The sequence below is a fragment of the Pristiophorus japonicus genome, chromosome 12 (assembly GCF_044704955.1).
Source record: "Pristiophorus japonicus isolate sPriJap1 chromosome 12, sPriJap1.hap1, whole genome shotgun sequence".
In the NCBI taxonomy this organism is placed as follows: Eukaryota; Metazoa; Chordata; class Chondrichthyes; family Pristiophoridae; genus Pristiophorus; species Pristiophorus japonicus.
In genome coordinates this window covers 107,462,183-107,482,318 of record NC_091988.1, presented here as the reverse complement: position 1 = coordinate 107,482,318, position 20,136 = coordinate 107,462,183, and the positions used below count along the sequence as shown (strand labels likewise).

The following is a 20,136-nucleotide window of genomic DNA, read 5'->3' as shown; positions in this document are numbered from 1 at the left end:
AGAATTTCCTCCCCAGAGTGCAGCTGGCAATAAACCAGCAGCAGCTGGCATTGGGCTTGGGCAACAACACGACCAACGGCTCTGGCAAAACACATCACAGCAACCTGGCTGACCAATAAAACTTTGCAGGACAGCGAGGGCAGCGAAATGCAGGGTGGCTGATTCCGATAGACGATGTATGGCTGACTGCGATTTGCATCACCGCAATTTCAAACCAGCCCCAAAGCAACACATCACAAATCTAACCTAAACTATAGGAGTGAGCCCAATGGTAACATTCTGTGCCCATGTCACCTCCCAACTACTTCACTCAGGCCACCATTACTGACCAGTAACTGACAAATCACGCCTCTACGGCAGACTGTCAAAGTACAACAAGTACAGTATATCTGGTAATCTTCCATCTGAGTTGGGGAGAACTTGGACCAAAGACATTGGGTAGAATAATGAGTTGAGCCTTGAATCCGGTGACGTGGAGTAATCAGACACTAACGAACGTGACATCAGACACCAACGAACGTGTCATCACACATTAATAACGAGTCATCAGACACTAACACATGTGGCATCAGACACTAACGCATGTGACGTCAGACACCAACGAATGTGACATCAGATATTAATAACGAGTCAGACACTAACGAACGTGACATTAGACACTAATGAACGTGACATCCGACTCTAACGAATGTGACATGAGACACTAACGAACGTGACATCAGACACTAACGAACGTGACAGACATTAATAACAAGTCATCAGACACTAACGAACGTGTCATCAGATATTAATAACGAGTCAGACACTAACGAACGTGACATCAGACACTAAACGAACATGACATCAGACACTAATAACATGTCATCAGACACTAACACATGTGACAGACACCAACGAACGTGACAGACACTAACGAATGAGTCAGCAGTCATTAATGAACGTGTCATCAGAAATTTACGAACGTGTCATCACACAGTAATGAACGAGGGGTAATATATTTGCATGGACAGAGGATTGGCGAATGAAAAGAAAACAGAGTCGGGATAAATGGTTAATTCTCGGGTTGGCAATCAGTAATTAGTAGGATGCTGCAGGGATCACTGCTGGGTCTTCAAATATTTACAATCTATATTAACATCTTGGAAGAAGGAACCGAGTGTAACGTAGCCAAGTTTGCTGCCGATACAAAGATGGGAGGAAAAGCAATGTGAGGAGGACACAAAAAATCTGAAAAAGATCATAGACAGGCTAAGTGAGTGGGCAAAAATTTGGCAGATGGTGGTACACTCATAATAAAGGATAAAACTGAGTACAAGTGTGACCTTAGCTCCTTTAATAAGATTCCAGAGTGCAGGTACCTTGTGGGTGGCCTGCTTATATACTGTGCTCCTAAGGGATGCTGGGGTCCCTTGGGACTGCAGCAAGTGGGCCATCTGGTGGTCAGGTGTCATGCAGGTTAAATAGGGTTAAATACATAACTTCACTCCCCATGAAGTCAACAGTACACTTATTTACAGGGTGAGACGATCTGGGGCTTTGCGCTCCCTTGTCGATCGTCTCGGTACTATATGGGGTGTGGGTGGGTTGGTCAGTTCTTCACTGGGCTGTTGGGCAGCCGGCCTTGCCGGGCTACTGGGGACGGTGTGTTCGGCTTCGGGGTAACCATGATGCCAGTTGCCACTTGTGTGTGTGTTGGAAGGTCAAAGTTGGTGGTGTCCTCTTCAGGTTGTTCGTAGCTGTTGGTGAACTGCAGTTTGATTTGGTTCAAATGTTTTCTGTGCGTTTGTCCATTGGCCGATTTGACTTGAAACACCCTACTCCCTTCTTTGGCTGTGACCTTGCCAGCGAGCCATTTGGGACCATGTCCGTAATTGAGCACAAACACGGGATCATTGATCTCAATATCGCATGACAAATTTGCGCGGACATGGCACACACTTTGTTGGTGCCACTTGCCCTTCACGTGATCATGGAGATCAGGGTGGACAAGAGAGAGCCTTGTATTAAGTGCCCTTTTCATGAGCAGCTCGGCTGGGGGAACCCCGGTGAGTGAGTGGGGTCTGGTGCAGCAACTGAGCAGTACTCGGGACAGCCGGGTCTGCAGGGAGCCTTCCGACAAACGTTTCAAGCTTTGCTTGATGGTCTGTGTTGTGTATCTGTAAAGCATGCACTCCCATGTTCCGCCACCAGGGTCCCAGCATCCCTTGGGAGCACTGTATATAAGCTGGCCCCTAATGCCTGTTCCTCACTCTGGAGTGTCTGAATAAAGACTGAGGTCACTGTTACTTTAACCTCCCTGTGTGCAGCCTCATCTGTGTTAGGAACACAATAACTGGTGACGAGAATACGAATCCAATGCAAAGATGCAGCAAATTGTGGGCATCCTGTAGAAGTTCTCGGAGGGTGAGGACTGGGAAGCCTATGTCGTACAGCTAGACCAGTACTTTGTAGCCAATGGGCTGGACGGAGAAGGAAGCGCTGCAAAAAGGAGAGCGGTCCTCCACACGGTCTGTGGGGCACCGACCTACAGCCTCATGAAGAATCTTCTGACCCACAGATAAGTCGCATGAGGAGCTGTGTACACTGGTTCGGGAGCATCTTAACCCGTGGGAGAGCATGCTGATGGCGAGGTATCGGTTCTAAACGTACCAGCGATCTGAAGGTCAGGAAGTGGCGAGCTACGTCGCCGAGCTAAGGCGACTTGCAGGACAATGTGAGTTTGATGGCTACCTGGAGTAGATGCTCAGAGACTTTTTTGTACTGGGCATTGGCCACGAGATCATCCTACGAAAACTTTTGACTGTAGAGACACCCACCCTCTGTAAGGCCATTGCGATAGCACAGGCGTTTATGTCCAACAGTGATAACACTAAACAAATCTCTCAGCACACAAGTGCTAGCAATGTTCATAAATTAACTGGAACTGTGTTTGCGAGCAGAAATGTACAGGGCACAAACCACGAGTCTGCAACTGCCAGCAGACCTCAGGTGACCCAGATGATTCGGAGTCTGCATCAAAGGATGAATGCAAGGCAATTCACACCTTGTTGGCATTGTGGAGGTTTCCATTCAGCCTATTCATGCCACTTCAAAGGGTATGTTTGCAAGAGCTGTGGAACAATGGGGCATCTCCAGCGAGCTTGCAGATGAGCTGCAAGCTCTGCAAAACCTGATAACCACCACGTGGCAGAGGAAGATCGGTCCATGGTGGATCAAAGCAATTTCGAGCCTCAGAGAGAGGAGGTAGATGCTGAAGTACACAGGGTGCACACATTTTCGATGAAATGTCCACCTATAATGATAAAAGTAAAATTGAATGGCTTACCCATAGCCATGGAACTGGACACTGGTGCTAGCCAATCCATCATGAGTAAAAAGATGTTTGAGAGACTGTGGTGCAACAAGGCACTCAGACCAACCCTGAGCCCCATCCACACAAAACTGAGAATGTACACCAAAGAGCTTATCACTGTCCTGGGCAGCACCATGGCCAAGGTCACCTACGAGGGCACGGTGTACGAACTGCCACTCTGGATTGTCCCGGGCGATGGCCCCACACTGCTTGGAAGGAGCTGGCTGGGCAAAATCCGCTGAAACTGGGATAACATCCGAGCGCTATCACATGTCGATGAGGCCTCATGTACCCAGGTTCTTAACAAATTTCCTTCCCTTTTTGAGCCAGGCATTGGAAACTTTTCCGGGGCGAAGGTGCGGATCCACTTGGTCCCAGAGGCACGACCCATTCACCACAAGACGCGAGCGGTACCTCACATGACGAGGGAGAGAGTGGAAATTGAACTGGACAGGTTGCAACGCAAGGGCATTATCTCCCCAGTGGAATTCAGCGAGTGGACCAGCCCACTTGTTCCAGTACTCAAAAGTGATGGCACGGTCAGGATTTGCGGCGATTATAAAGTAACTATTAATCATTTCTCGCTACAGGACCAATACCCACTACCTAAAGCAGACGACCTATTTACGACGCTGGCAGGAGGCAAGACATTCACCAAGCTCGACCTGACTTCAGCCTACATGACGCAGGAGCTGGAGGAGTCTTCGAAAGGCCTCACCTGCATCAACACGCAAAAGGGACTGTTCATCTACAACAGATGCCCGTTTGGAATTCGGTCAGCTGCAGCGATCTTCTAGAGAAACATGGAGAGCCTACTCAAGTTGGTACCATGCTCGGTGGTTTTTCAGGACGACATATTGGTCATGGGTTGGGACACCGTCGAGCACCTACAAAACCTGGAGGAGGTCCTCCAGCGACTGGATCGCATAGGGCTGCGGCTGAAGAGGTCGAAATGCGTCTTCATGGCAACAGAAGTGAAGTTTTTGGGGAGAAAGATCACAGCAGATGGCATTTGGCCCACAGCCGCCAAGACAGAGGCTATCAGGAACGCGTCCAGGCCACAGAACGTCACGGAGCTGCAGTCGTTTCTGGGACTCAACTATTTTGGTAACTTCCTACCGGGGTTAAGCACCCTCTTCGAGCCCCCTACATGTGTTATTGCGTAAAGGTGAGAACTGGGTATGGGAAAAAAACAAGTAATTGCTTTTGAGAAAGCCAGAAACATTTTATGCTCCAACAAGCTGCTTGAATTGTATAACCCGTGTAAAAGACTTGTGTTAGCATGTGATGTGTTGTCATACGGAGTCGGGTGTGTATTACAACAAGCTAACATTGCAGAGAAGTTGCAACCTGTCGCCTATGCTTCCAGGAGTTTGTCTAAGGCCGAGAGAGCCTACAGCATGATTGAGAAAGAGGCATTAGCGAGTGTGTTTGGGGTAAAGAAAATGCATCAGTACCTGTTTGGCCTCAAATTTGAGCTGGAAACCGATCACAAGCCCCTCATATCCCTGTTTGCTGAAAACAAGGGGATAAATACTAATGCCTCAGCCCGCATACAAAGGTGGGCCCTCGCGCTATCAGCATATAACTATACCATCTGCCACAGGCCAAGCACCGAGAACTATGCGGATGCTCTCAGTCGGCTACCATTGCCCATCACGGGGGTGGAAATGGTGCAGCCTGCAAACTTGTTGATGGTGGCGCAGCCCGCAGACTTTGTCATGGAAGCGTTTGAAAATGATAAATCACCTGTCACGGCCCGCCAGATTAGGACTTGGACCAGCCAAGATCATCTGCTGTCGCTAGTAAAAAAACTGTGTACTGCATGGGAGCTGGGTCAGCATCCCGTTGAAATGCAAGAGCTAATCAAGCCGTTCCAGCGACGAAAGGAAGAGCTGTCCATTCAGGCAGACTGCCTGTTGTGGGGTAACCGCGTAGTGCTACCCAAAAAGGGCAGGGAGACATTCATTTCGGATCTCCACAGCACACACCCAGGTATAGTAATGATGAGAGGGGAGCGACCTATCAAAAGCCCAGCGGGAGATCGAGAGCCAGCGGCAGTTGGTGAGAGGGGAGCGGCCTATAAAAGCCCAGTGGGAGATCGAGAACCAGCGGCAGTTGGTGAGAGGGGAGCGGCCTATAAAAGGCCCAGCGGGAGATCGAGAGCCAGCGGCAGTTGGTGAGAGGGGAGCGGCCTATAAAAGGCCCAGCGGGAGATCGAGAGCCAGCGGCAGTTGGTGAGAGGGGAGCGGCCTATAAAAGGCCCAGCGGGAGATCGAGAGCCAGCGGCAGTTGGTGAGAGGGGAGCGGCCTATAAAAGGCCCAGCGGGAGATCGAGAGCCAGCGGCAGTTGGTGAGAGGGGAGCGACCTATCAAAGGCCCAGCGGGAGATCGAGAGCCAGCGGCAGTTGGTGAGAGGGGAGCGGCCTATAAAAGGCCCAGCGGGAGATCGAGAGCCAGCGGCAGTTGGTGAGAGGGGAGCAGCCTATAAAAGGCCCAGCGGGAGATCGAGAGCCAGCGGCAGTTGGTGAGAGGGGAGCGGCCTATAAAAGGCCCAGCGGGAGATCGAGAGCCAGCGGCAGTTGGTGAGAGGGGAGCGGCCTATAAAAGGCCCAGCGGGAGATCGAGAGCCAGCGGCAGTTGGTGAGAGGGGAGCGGCCTATAAAAGGCCCAGCGGGAGATCGAGAGCCAGCGGCAGTTGGTGAGAGGGGAGCGGCCTATAAAAGGCGTACCGGTGCAGCTACAGCGGGAGAGAAAGCAAAATAGAAGTAGAAAGGAATCAAAAAGTGACGTCACAGCCAATGAGGTAAGTGATTGGCTGGTGATTGGTGAGTAGCTTTTCTTTTTATTTTTTATATCAGTAAGTGAACTGTAACATTGTTATTACCAATTTAAGGGTATCTAAGGGTTAAGACATGGCAGGAGAGCTCGGTCACGTGATATGCTCCTCCTGTACTATGTGGGAACTCGAGGACACTTCCGGTGTCCCTGGGCGCTACGTGTGTGGGAAGTGTATCCGCCTCGAGCTCTTGACGGTCCGCGTTGCGGAATTGGAGCTGAGGGTGGATTCACTCTGGAGCATCCACGATGCTGAGAATGACGTGAGTATCACGTGTAGCGAGTTGGTCTTACCGCAGGAGAAGGATCCACAGCCAGATAGGGAATGGAAGACCAGCAGGAAGAGCAGTGCAAGAAAGTTAGTGCAGGGGTCCCCTGTGGTCATCCCCCTGCAAAACAGATACACTGCTTTGGGTACTGTTGGGGGGGATTACTCATCGGGGGAGGGCAGCAGCAGCCAAGTTCATGGCACCGTGGCTGGCTCTGCTGCACAGGAGGGCAGGAGGGCAGGAAAAAGATTGGGAGCGCGATAGTGATAGGGGATTCGATGGTGAGGGGAATAGTTAGGCGTTTCTGCGGCCGCAACCGAGACTCCAGGATGGTATGTTGCCTCCCTGGTGCAAGGGTCAAGGATGTCTCGGAGCGGGTGCAGGACATTCTGAAATGGGAGGGAGAACAGCCAGTTGTCGTGGTGCACATTGGTACCAACGACATAGGTAAAAAAAGGGATGAGGTCCTACGAAAAGAATTTAAGGAGCTAGGAGCTAAATTAAAAAGTAGGACCTCAAAAGTAGTAATCTCGGGATTGCTACCAGTGCCACGTGCTAGTCAGAGTAGGAATCGCAGGATAGCGCAGATGAATACGTGGCTTGAGCAGTGGTGCAGCAGGGAGGGATTCAAATTCCTGGGGCATTGGAACCGGTTCTGGGGGAGGTGGGACCAGTACAAACTGAACGGTCTGCACCTGGGCAGGACCGGAACCAATGTCCTAGGGGGAGTGTTTGCTAGTGCTGTTGGGGAGGAGTTAAATTAATATGGCAGTGGGATGGGAACCAATGCAGGGAGACAGAGGGAGACAAAAATGAGGCAAAAGCAAAAGACAGAAAGGAGATGAGGAAAAGTGGAGGGCAGAGAAACCCAAGGCAAAGAACAAAAAGGGCCACTGTACAGCAAAATTCTAAAAGGACAAAGGGTGTTAAAAAAGCAAGCCTGAAGGCTTTGTGTCTTAATGCAAGGAGTATCCGCAATAAGGTGGATGAATTAACTGTGCAAATTGATGTTAACAAATATGATGTGATTGGGATTACGGAGACGTGGCTCCAGGATGATCAGGGCTCAACATCCAGGGGTATTCAACATTCAGGAAGGATAGAATAAAAGGAAAAGGAGGTGGGGTAGCATTGCTGGTTAAAGAGGAGATTAATGCAATAGTTAGGAAAGACATTAGCTTGGATGATGTGGAATCTATATGGGTAGAGCTGCAGAACACTAAAGGGCAAAAAACGTTAGTGGGAGTTGTGTACAGACCTCCAAACAGTAGTAGTGATGTTGGGGAGGGCATCAAACAGGAAATTAGGAATGCATGCAATAAAGGTGCAGCAGTTATAATAGAAACATAGAAACATAGAAAATAGGTGCAGGAGTAGGCCATTCGGCCCTTCTAGCCTGCACCGCCATTCAATGAGTTCATGGCTGAACATTCAACTTCAGTACCCCATTCCTGCTTTCTCGCCATACCCCTTGATCCCCCTAGTAGTAAGGACCTCATCTAACTCCTTTTTGAATATATTTAGTGAATTGGCCTCAACAACTTTCTGTGGTAGAGAATTCCACAGGTTCACCACTCTCTGGGTGAAGAAGTTCCTCCGCATCTCGGTCCTAAATGGCTTACCCCTTATCCTTAGACTGTGACCTCTGGTTCTGGACTTTCCCAACATTGGGAACATTCTTCCTGCATCTAACCTGTCTAACCCCGTCAGAATTTTAAACGTTTCTATGAGGTCCCCTCTCATTCTTCTGAACTCCAGTGAATACAAGCCCAGTTGATCCAGTCTTTCTTGCAGTCAGAATCAGGGGAAGTCATAACGGGGAACAAAGAAATGGCAGACCAATTGAACAAGTACTTTGGTTCAGTATTCACTAAGGAGGACACAAACAACCTTCCGGATATAAAAGGGGTCAGAGGGTCTAGTAAGGAGGAGGAACTGAGGGAAATCTTTATTAGTCGGGAAATTGTGTTGGGGAAATTGATGGGATTGAAGGCCGATAAATCCCCAGGGCCTGATGGACTGCATCCCAGAGTACTTAAGGAGGTGGCCTTGGAAATAGCGGATGCATTGACAGTCATTTTCCAACATTCCATTGACTCTGGATCAGTTCCTATTGAGTGGAGGGTAGCCAATGTAACCCCACTTTTTAAAAAAGGAGGGAGAGAGAAAGCAGGGAATTATAGACCGGTCAGCCTGACATCGGTATTGGGTAAAATGATGGAATCAATTATTAAGGATGTCATAGCAGCGCATTTGGAAAATGGTGACATGATAGGTCCAAGTCAGCATGGATTTGTGAAAGGGAAATCATGCTTGGCAAATCTTCTGGAATTTTTTGAGGATGTTTCCAGTAAAGTGGACAAAGGAGAACCAGTTGATGTGGTATATTTGGACTTTCAGAAGGCTTTCAACAAGGTCCCACACAGGAGATTAATGTTCAAAGTTAAAGCACATGGGATTGGGGGTAGTGTGCTGACGTGGATTGAGAACTGGTTGTCAGACAGGAAGCAAAGAGTAGGAGTAAATGGGTACTTTTCAGAATTGCAGGCAGTGACTAGTGGGGTACCACAAGGTTCTGTGCTGGGGCCCCAGCTGTTTACATTGTACATTAATGATTTAGACGAGGGGATTAAATGTAGTATCTCCAAATTTGCGGATGACATTAAGCTGGGTGGCAGTGTGAGCTGCGAGGAGGATGCTATGAGGCTACAGAGTGACTTGGATAGGTTAGGTGAGTGGGCAAATGCGTGGCAGATGAAGTATAATGGGGATAAATGTGAGGTTATCCACTTTGGTGGTAAAAACAGAGAGACAGACTATTATCTGAATGGTGACAGATTAGGAAAAGGGAAGGTGCAACGAGACCTGGGTGTCATGGTACATCAGTCATTGAAGGTTGGCATGCAGGTACAGCAGGCGGTTAAGAAAGCAAATGGCATGTTGGCCTTCATAGTGAAGGGATTTGAGTACAGGGGCAGGGTGGTGTTGCTACAGTTGTACAGGGCCTTGGTGAGGCCACACCTGGAGTATTGTGTACAGTTTTGGTCTCCTCACTTGAGGAAGGACATTCTTGCTATTGAGGGAGTGCAGCGAAGATTCACCAGACTGATTCCCGGGATGGTGGGACTGACCTATCAAGAAAGACTGGATCAACTGGGCTTGTATTCACTGGAGTTCAGAAGAGTGAGAGGGGACCTCATAGAAACGTTTAAAATTCTGACGGGTTTGGACAGGTTGGATGCAGGAAGAATGTTCCCAATGTTGGGGAAGTCCAGAACCAGGGGTCACAGTCTAAGGATAAGGGGTAAGCCATTTAGGACCGAGATGAGGAGAAACTTCTTCACCCAGAGAGTGGTGAACCTGTGGAATTCTCTGCCACAGAAAGTAGTTGAGGCCAATTCACTAAATATATTCAAAAGGGAGTTAGATGAAGTCCTTACTACTCGGGGGATCAAGGGGTATGGTGTGAAAGCAGGAAGGGGGTACTGAAGTTTCATGTTCAGCCATGAACTCATTGAATGGCGGTGCAGGCTAGAAGGGCTGAATAGCCTGCTCCTGCACCTATTTTCTATGTTTCTATGTTTCTATGAAAGCGATAGCCAGATCCCACGTGTGGTGGCCCGGTATCGACTCTGACTTAGAGTCCTGTGTACGGCAATGCCGCGTGTGTGCTCAGTTGAGCAACGCGCCCAGAGAGGCACCATTAAGTTTGTGGTCCTGGCCCTCCACACCATGGTCGTGGATCCATGTTGACTATGCAGGCCCGTTTCTCGGTAAAATGTTCCTGGTGGTGGTGGATGCTTTTTCAAAATGGATTGAATGTGAAATAATGTCGGGAAGCACCGCCACCACCACCATTGAAAGCCTGAGGGCCATGTTTGCCACCCACGGCCTGCCTGACATACTGGTCGGTGACAACTAGCCATGTTTCACCAGTGCCGAATTTAAAGAATTCATGACCCTCAATGGGATCAAACATGTCACCTTGGCCCCGTTTAAACCAGCCTCCAATGGGCAGGCAGAGCAGGCAGTACAAACCATCAAACAGAGCCTTAAACGAGTCACAGAAGGTTCACTCCAAACCCGCCTGTCCCGAGTACTACTCACCTACCGCACGAGACCCCACTCGCTCACAGGGGTGCCCCCGGCTGAGCTACTCATGAGAAGGACACTTAAAACCAGACTCTCGCTGGTTCACCCCAACCTGCATGATCAGCTAGAGAGCAGGCGGCAGCAACAAAATGTAAACGATGGACACGCCACTGTGTCACGGGAAATTGATCTGAATGACCCTGTGTATGTGTTAAACTATGGACATGGTCCCAAGTGGATCGCGGGCACGGTGATAACTAAAGAAGGGAGAAGGGTGTTTGTAGTCAAACTAGACAATGGACAAATTTGCAGAAAGCACCTGGACCAAACGAGGCTGCGGTTCACAGACTGCCCTGAACAACCCACAGCAGACACCACCTTTTTCGAGCCCACAACACACACCCAAAGGATCAACGATACCACGCCGGACCAGGAAATCTAACCCATCACGCCCAACAGCCCAGCAAGGCCAAGCTCACCCAGCAGCCCTGCAGGGCCAACAACATGCCAGCCCAGCGAGGGCACAGGCAACACACCAGAACAGACATTTGTACCGAGGCGGTCCACCAGGGAAAAAAAGGCTCCCGACCGCCTCACCTTGTAAATAGTTTTCACTTTGACTTTGGGGGGGGAATGATGTTGTGTATCTGTAAAGCATGCACTCTCATGTTCCGCTATCAGGGAGCGCATCCCCTGAAGTCCCAAGGGATCCCAGCATCCCTTGGGAGCAGTGTATATAAGCCGGCCCCTAAGGCCTGTTCCTCACTCTGGAGTGTTTTAATAAAGACCGAGGTCACTGTTACTTTAACCTCCCTGTGTGCAGTCTCATCTGTGTTAGGAAGACAATAGTCTGAACTGCCTGTTCTGCCTGGCCGTTGGATGTGGGCTTGAATGGGGCAGATGTGACATGTTTGATCCCATTGCAGGTCATGAATTCCTTGAATTCAGCACTGGTGAAGCACGGCCCATTATCGCTGACTAGGACATCAGGCAAGCCGTGCGTGGCAAACATGGCTCGTAGGCTTTCAATGGTGGTGGTTGATGTGTTTACAAACATTATTGCACATTCAATCCATTTTGAGTAAGCGTCCACGACAACCAAAAACATTTTGCCTAGAAATGGGCCCACATAGTCTATGTGGATCTTCGACCATGGTTTGGAGGGCCGCGACCACAAACTTAGCGGTGCCTCTCTGGGGGCATTGCTCAGCTGAGAGCAAGTGTTGCACTGGCTCACGCATGACTCTAAGTCTGAGTTGATGCCGGGCCACCACACATGGGATCTGGCTATGGCTTTCATCATTACGATGCCTGGGTGGGTACTGTGCAGTTCACATATGAATGTGTCTCTGCCTTTCTTGGGCAAGACCATGCGATTGCCCCACAATAGACAGTCCTCCCTCAGGGACAACTCGTCTTTGCGTCTGTGGAGTGGCTTAATCGCCTCCTGCATCTCCACTGGGACACCAGACCAGCTCCCATGGAGGACACAGTTTTTTTACCAAGGACAGTAAAGGATCCTGGCTGGTCCAGGTCCTGATCTGACGGGCCGTAATGAGGGACTTCTCGTTCTCGAATGCCTCCATGACCGTGAGCAAGTCCGCTGGCTGTGCCATTTCCACCCGGTGGTGGGCAATGACAGCCGACTGAGAGCATCTGTGCAGTTCTCTGTGCCCGGCCTGTGGCAGATTACATAGTTGTATGCCGACAGCGTGAGCGCTCATCTATGGATGCGGGCAGAGGCATTGGTATTAATCCCTTTGTTCTCAGAACAGCGATAGGAGCAGCTTGTGGTCAGTTTAAAGCTCAAACTTGAGCCAAATAAGTACTGGTGCATTTTTTACCCCGTAGATGCATGCCAGAGCCTCTTTTTCAATCATGCTGCAGGCCCTTTCGGCCTTGGACAAACTCCTGGACGCATAAGTGACCGGTTGCAAAATCCCCGATTTGTTAGCCTGTTGTAACACGCACCCGACCCCGTATAACGACGCATCACAAACTAGCACTAATCATTTACAAGGGTTATACAGGACAAGCAGTTTGTTTGAACACAACAGATTTCTGGCTTTCTTAAAGGCAGCCTCTTGTGAATTCCCGCAGTAGTGCATGTAGGGGTTCTAGCAGGGTGCTTAACCCAGGTAGGAAATTACCAAAATAGTCCCAGGAACAACCGCAGCTCCGTCACGTTCTGTGGTCGCGTTCTTAATGGCCTCCGTCTTGGCGTCGGTGGGTCTGATGCCGTCTGCTGTGATTCTTCTTTCCAAGAACTCGATGCCCTGGGCCAGGAAAACACACTTCGAGCATTTCAACCTGAGCCCCACACGATCTAACCGACTAAGAACCTCTTACAGATTCTTCAAGTGCTCCATGGTGTCCCAACCTGTAACCAATATCTCGTCCTGGAAAACCACTATGCAATGATCCGACTTTAGCAGGCTCTCCACGTTCCGTTGGAAGATTGCCGTAGCTGACTGTACTGGCCGAAACTTCTTTATTCTGTGAAATCTGCTTGGTGTTGTCGCTGGTGGACATAAATGCCTATGCTAGCGTTATGGCTTTACTTAGATTCGGAGTTTCTACAGTCAACAGTTTGCGAAGGATTGTCTCATATCAGATGCCCAGTACAAAAAAGTCTCTGAGCATTTGTTCTCGGAATATCTCAAACTCTCAATGTCCCGTGAGGCACCTTTGTGCGTGTAGATGCAGGTGAGGCCTCCAGCTCCTGCGTCATGTAGGCCGAGGTCAGGTCCAGCTTGGTGAACGTCTTCCCTCCAGCCAGGGTCGCAAATAGGTCGTCTGCCTTAGGTAGCGGGTACTGGTCCTGCAGCGAAAAACGGTTAATCGTTACTTTATAGTCCCCACAAATTCTAACCGTGCCGTGCTCCTTAAGTACCGGGACAATCGGACTGGCCCAGTCATTGAATTCCACCGGCACGATGATGCCTTCACGTTGCAGCCTGTCCAGCTCAATTTCCACTTTTTCACGCATCATGTACGGTACTGCCCGAGCCTTGTGATGGATGGGTCACGTACCGGGAACCAAAGCTCCCGAGAAGCTTCCATTGCCTGGCTCGAACAACGACGGGAACTTGCTCAGAACCTGGGTACATGAGGCGTCGTTGACGGAAGAAAGCGCTCGGATGTCGTCCCCGTTCCAGCCGATTTTTCCCAGCCAGCTTCTGCCATCCCCTGGTACAATCCACAGCGGGAGTTCGTGCAGTTTTGGTTTCCATGTTTAAGAAAGGATATACTTGCTTTGGAGGCAGTTCAGAGAAGGTTCACTCGGTTGATTCCGGAGATGAGGGGGCTGACTTATGAGGAAAGGTTGAGTAAGTTGGGCCTCTACTCATTGGAATTCAGAAGAATGAGAGGTGGTCTTATCGAAATGTATAAGATTATGAGGGGGCTTGACAAGGTGGATGCAGAGAGGATGTTTTCATTGATGAGGGAGACTAGAACTAGAGGGCAAAACTTTAGAATAAGGGCCGCACATTTAAAACTGAGATGAGGAGAAATTTCTTCTCTGAGGGTTGTAAATGCAGAGCTGTGGAAGCTGGGACACTGAATAAATTCAAGACCGAAATAGACAGTTTCTTAAACGATAAGGGAATAAGAGGTTATGGGGCGCGGGCAGGGAAGTGGAGCTGAATCCGAATCCATGATCGGATCGGCCATGATCGTATTAAATTGCGGAGCAGGCTCGAGGGGCTGTATGGCATATTCCTGCTCCGATTTCTGATGTTATGGGATGTCAGACACTAACGAACGTGACGTCAGTCACTAATGAACGTGACCGTTTGGTTTCCATATTTAAGAAAGGATATACTTGCTGTGGAGGCAGTTCAGAGAAGGTTCACTCGGTTGATTCCAGGAATGAGGGGGTTGACTTATGAGGAAAGGTGGAGTAGGTTGGGCCTCTACAGACTGGAGTTCAGAAGAATGAGAGGTGATCTTATTGAAACGTATAAGGTTATGAGGGGGCTTGACAAGGTGGATGCAGAGAGGATGTTTCCACTGATAGGGGAGACTAAAACGAGAGGGCATAACCTTAGCATAAGGGGCCGCCCATTTATAACTGAGATGAAGAGAAATTTCTTCTCTCAGAGGATTGTAAATCTGTGGAATTCGTTGCCTCAGAGAAGCTGGGACATTGAATAAATTTGACAGAAATAGACAGTTTCTTAACTGATAAGGGAATAAGGGGTAATGGGGAACAGGTAGGGAAGTGGACCTGAGTCCATGATCGGATCAGCCATGATCGTATTAAATGGCGGAGCAGACTCGAGGGGCTGTATGGCCGAATCCTGCTCCTACTTCTTATGTTCTTATGTTCTTGAGATGTCAGATACTAGCGAACGTGACATCAGACACTAACGCACGTGACATCAGACACTAGCGCACGTGACATCAGACACTAACGCACGTGACATCAGACACTAGCGAACGTGGATGTTAGCACTGCCTCCCAGTCATCAAGATCCACAGCACGGCCTGGACAACCTGGATCATTTCCCATACTTCGGGAGCCTCATATCAACAAGAACAGACATTGACGACGAGATTCAGCACCGCCTCCAGTGCGCCAGTGCAGCCTTCGGCTGCTCGAGGAAAAGAGTGTTTGAAGATCAGGCCCTCAAATCCACCACCAAGCTCATGGTCTACAGAGCTGTAGTAATATCTGCCCTCCTGTATGGCTCAGAGAAATGGACGATGTACAGAAGACACTTCAAGTTGCTGGAGATATATCACCAATGATGTCTCCATAAGATCCTACAAATCCCCTGGGAGGGCAGGCGTACCAACATCAGTGTCCTCGTCGAGACACTAACGAACGTGACATCAGACACTAACGAACGTGACATCAGGCACGAACGAATGTGCCATCAGACACTAATGAATGAGCCAATTAGATATCAAACGGGATTTAACCATCATGGAGCAGTTGAATCCATGAGCATGTGAGGAAGAAGGGAGAATGACAAACATCAGTACTTTAGTGATACCGCTCAAGCCCGAGCATGTCTGGCGCTCTCATGCTTTTTCCAGCCTGCTTCTGTCTCTATCTTTCTGTTCCTCTCTCTGGGGATCTTTCTCCTGCCTGCTCCTGTTGCTATCTCTCTGTTCCTCTCTCTGGAGATCTTTCTCTGGCCTGCTTAAATGGAGAAAGATTACAAAGTGCCACAGTACAGCGGGACCTGGGGGTACTTGTGCATGAAACACAAAAGGATAGTATGCAGGTACAGCAAGTGATCAGGAAGGCCAATGGAATCTTGGCCTTTATTGTAAAGGAGATGGAGTATAAAAGCAGGGAAGTCTTGCTACAGTTATATAGGGTATTGGTGAGGCCACACCTGGAATACTGCGTGCAGTTTTGGTTTCCATATTTACAAAAGGATATACTTGCTTTGGAGGCAGTTCAGAGAAGGTTCACTGGGTTGATTCTGGGGATGAGTGGGTTGACTTGTGAGGAAAGGTTGACTAGGTCGGTCCTCTACTCATTGGAATTCAGAAGAATGAGAGGTGGTCTTATCGAAATGTATAAGATTATGAGGGGGCTTGACAAGGTGGATGCAGAGAGGATGTTTTCACTGATTGGGGATGTCATGTATTCAATTATCATTGTAACCCATGTATAAGCTGACCTTGAGAACATTGACCACAAGGGGGTGAACTTGTGGGAGACACTCCTAACATGGATTTTCAGGTATAAAAGGGGAAGCTCCACCCACCTTCATCACTTGAGGTCTTGGTAATAAAGGTAACTGGTCAAAGAGTGACCTTCTCTCAAATATGGGCCTCGTGTGCATTTATACTATATAGTAAGGACATATTAGGGGAGACTAGAACTAGGGGGCATGATCTTAGAATAAGGGGCCGCCCATTTAAAACTGAGATGAGGTGGAATTTCTTTTCTCAGAGGGTTGTAAATCTATGGAATTCGCTGCCTCTAAGAGCTGTGGAGGCTGGGACATTGAATAAATTTAAGACAGAGATAGATAGTTTCTTAACCAATAAGGGATTACGGGGTTATGGGGAGTGGATAGGGAAGTGGACCTGAGTCCATGATCGGATCAGCCATGATCATATTAAATGGCGGAGCAGGCTCGAGGGGCTGTATGGCCTACTCCTGCTCCTATTTCTTATGTTCTTATGTTCTTGTCTCTATTTCTCTGTTCCTTCTCTGGAGATCGATCTTCCGCCTGGAAGATAAATATTTCTGGATGTAACTTCTACTGGTTTGTCAGATACCAATCACCAAAAAACAGGTCCTGTGGTCTGAATGTTTCATCTGTCCCCGCTCACCACAGCTGTGTTCCATTCCCAAGACCCTCCACACTCCTGCCTGTGCTCTGCAACCACACTCTGCCCCTGGCTCAGAATGGGATCACATCACAAGCATGCTCCCCACTCATCAGCTAGTTTAAACAAGATAAGTCCAAGTTGTCATTTTATATTCAGAGCGCAAAGGTCAGACTGGTATTTTTGTATCGACTAGTTGTCCTTGCTACAGCTTGACCACGTTTCTCAGTCATTGCCAATGTATCCCAGCGGTGGCTCTCCTGGGCGTAGGGAGCACGAGGAGGGCAACAATAAACCATAGACTAACCCCCAAAAGGAGGATCTCACCTTTCCAGTTCCTGCTCCATGTTCTGCTTGCTCTCGAATGGAGTGAAACTGCTCATGTCAACATAACCATCATTTTCACAGGCTGAAGAGAAAGCTCGGCTGGGGTCTTCAAAGAATTCAGTGAAGGTCCCCGAACGGCCACTCCTTTTGGCGGGGATTTGTACATTTTCATAGTCCGAGCTCACGGCTGGAATGTTCTCGTAATCAGAAGAGTCGGTGTTGGGGAAGGAAATGGATCTGGGTTTGGTTAAAGGAAGTGATGTGTAAGAATGCCGAGACCTGTCATCGAAAGACTCAACCCTCGACACACTTCTGCTGAAGGGTTTAGACATTCCTTTTCTCTTGCCATCCTTGTAAAATAAGAAGGTGGATGAAGAATCTGATATGCGCATCTTTCCAGATCGAGTCTTTAATTGTGGCGAGTTCCCCAAACTTCTGCGGTCAAAATCCAGGGCCCTTACTGTATCCGAGGGAGTCTTGCACACATTTACCTCAACCGCAATCTTGTTTTCAATCTTCTTCTTCAGTGACAGTTTAATTGGTAAAAAGCGCTTAAAAGATGACTTTTTCTTTGTGCTTTGCTTTAAGTGTTTATCAGGAGATTCACTTTCTATTACAAGTGACGGTGAACTTTTGGTTATGGGTTTTTTGGTGATGCTGGCCAGTTGGAATGGAGGGGGTATGTCCACCGCTGTTGATGGATTGGAAGCACCAGACAATGGGAGGTGATTTTCTTTTGACAAACTACCTGATGATGCAACTACACATGGCAGGGAGAGATTATCGTCCTTACTCTTCATTCTGCTGTCTTCTAAAAGTGACCCCTCTGTTTCTCTGTAAACAGAAATGGGCAGATCCCTGCCTTCTACAGAATATGAACGGAGATAGAAAGTGTGGTTTGCAGGAAGGGTCCTTGTGTTTTCACACTCTTCACCTTCCAGTTTTACTGGGTCGTGATCTCCTGTAGCTTTCCCACCAGGTTCCTGAACTAGAGATTCTGGCACGGCCTCTTCTGGAACAGTCTCGGGTACTTTTGCACTAAGAGATCGTGTTCTTCTTCTGGTATTTTTCCAGTCTGCAGTAACAGCTTTATCAGCTTCTGCCTTAATACCCAATTCATCACTTGTAAAGTATACACTTGGCAATTCATCTGTTTTACCCGAATGTCCAGCTTCTAATTCCATGAGTGGTCCATATTCAACTCCTGCTGAACACACAGGAGCACAGTTAGAGATGGCAGGACTGTCCTCCACTGCAATATGTTCATTACAGTAACCCATGCGGTCTTCCCCTGCAGCAAACTCTGGTTCTTCAGTTATAGAGATACATACCAATTCCACGGGTTCATCACTTTGACCAAATTCCTCTGTTTCTTCATGGATACCAATGTCCAACAATATTTCAGCCCCGCTCTGTTCACCACATTCGCAATGTCCTTCAAAAGTTGACATCTTTGATGATCCAGTTAACCTTCCTTCAACAAGCCCGCCTGGCTCTTCAGGTGTAGGGACACATGGTGATTGTGCCTTGTGCACAAGCCCATCTGGCTCGAACCTGACTCCGTCTGGCTCGAACCTGACCCTGTCTGGCTCGCCCCCTGCCCCGTCTGGCTCGCCCCCCGCCCCGTCTGGCTCGCCCTCGACCTCATCTGGTTGGTCCCCCGTTCCGTCTGGTTGGCCCCCCGCTCCGTCTGGTTCGCCCATGACCCCGTCTGGTTCGTCCCCCGCCCCGTCTGGTTCGCCCTCGACCCCGTCTGGTTTGCCCCCCGCCCCGTCTGGCTCGGCCTCCGCTCCGTCTGGCTCGCCTCCCGCTCCGTCTGGCTCGCCTCCCGCTCCGTCTGGCTCGCCCATGACTCCGTCTGGCTCGCCCATGACCCCGTCTGGCTCGCCCATGACCCAGTCTGGTTCGCCCATGACCCCGTCTGGTTCGTCCCCCGCACCGTCTGGTTCGCCCTCCGCCCCGTCTGGTTCGCCCCCCGCCCCGTCTGGCTCGGCTTCCGCTCCGTCTGGCTCGGCCTCCGCTCCGTCTGGCTCGCCTCCCGCTCCGTCTGGCTCGCCTTCCGCTCCGTCTTGCTCGCCTCCCGCTCCGTCTGGCTCGCCCATGACCCCGTCTGGCTCGCCCATGACCCCGTCTGGCTCGCCCATGACCCCGTCTGGCTCGCCCATGACCCCGTCTGGCTCGCCCATGACCCCGTCTGGTTCGCCCATGACCCCGTCTGGTTCGCCCATGACCCCGTCTGGTTCGTTCCCCGCCCCTTCTGGTTCGCCCTCGACCCCGTCTGGTTCGCCACCCGCCCCGTCTGGCTCGCCACCCGCCCCGTCTGGCTCGCCCATGATCCCGTCTGGTTCGCCCATGATCCCGTCTGGTTCGCCCATGATCCCGTCTGGTTCGCCCATGATCTCGTCTGGTTCGCCCATGATCCCGTCTGGTTCGCCCATGATCCCGTCTGGTTCGCCCATGACCCCGTCTGGCGCGACCTCGACCCCGTCTGGCGCGACCTCGACCCCGTCTGGCGCGACCCCGACCCCGACCCCGTCTGGCTCGACCCCGACCCCGTCAGGCTCGACCCCGACCCCGTCTGGCGCGAACTCGACCCCGTCTGGCGCGAACTCGACCCCGTCTGGCGCGACCTCGACCCCGTCTGGCGCGACCCCGACCCCGTCTGGCTCGACCCCGACCCCGTCTGGCTCGACCCCGACCCCGTCTGGCGCGACCTCGACCCCGTCTGGCGCGAACTCGACCCCGTCTGGCGCGACCTCGACCCCGTCTGGCGCGACCTCGACCCCGTCTGGCGCGACCTCGACCCCGTCTGGCGCGACCTCGACCCCGTCTGGCGCGACCTCGACCCCGTCTGGCGCGACCTCGACCCCGTCTGGCGCGACCTCGACCCCGTCTGGCGCGACCTCGACCCCGTCTGGCGCGACCTCGACCCCGTCTGGCGCGACCTCGACCCCGTCT

General features: G+C 50.4%; 1 protein-coding gene across 1 annotated transcript in view; it reads right to left on the bottom strand.

Moving 5' to 3' along the window:
• The window catches only part of LOC139276830 (FYVE, RhoGEF and PH domain-containing protein 5-like), a 121,405-nt gene extending 102,314 nt beyond the window's left edge, over nt 1-19,091 (bottom strand). The window contains exon 1 of the mRNA XM_070894829.1: nt 17,179-19,091. Coding sequence (XP_070750930.1) covers nt 17,179-19,091 — 1,913 coding nt within the window. The remainder of the gene's footprint in view (nt 1-17,178) is intronic.
• Between the last annotated feature and the right edge of the window lie 1,045 nt (nt 19,092-20,136).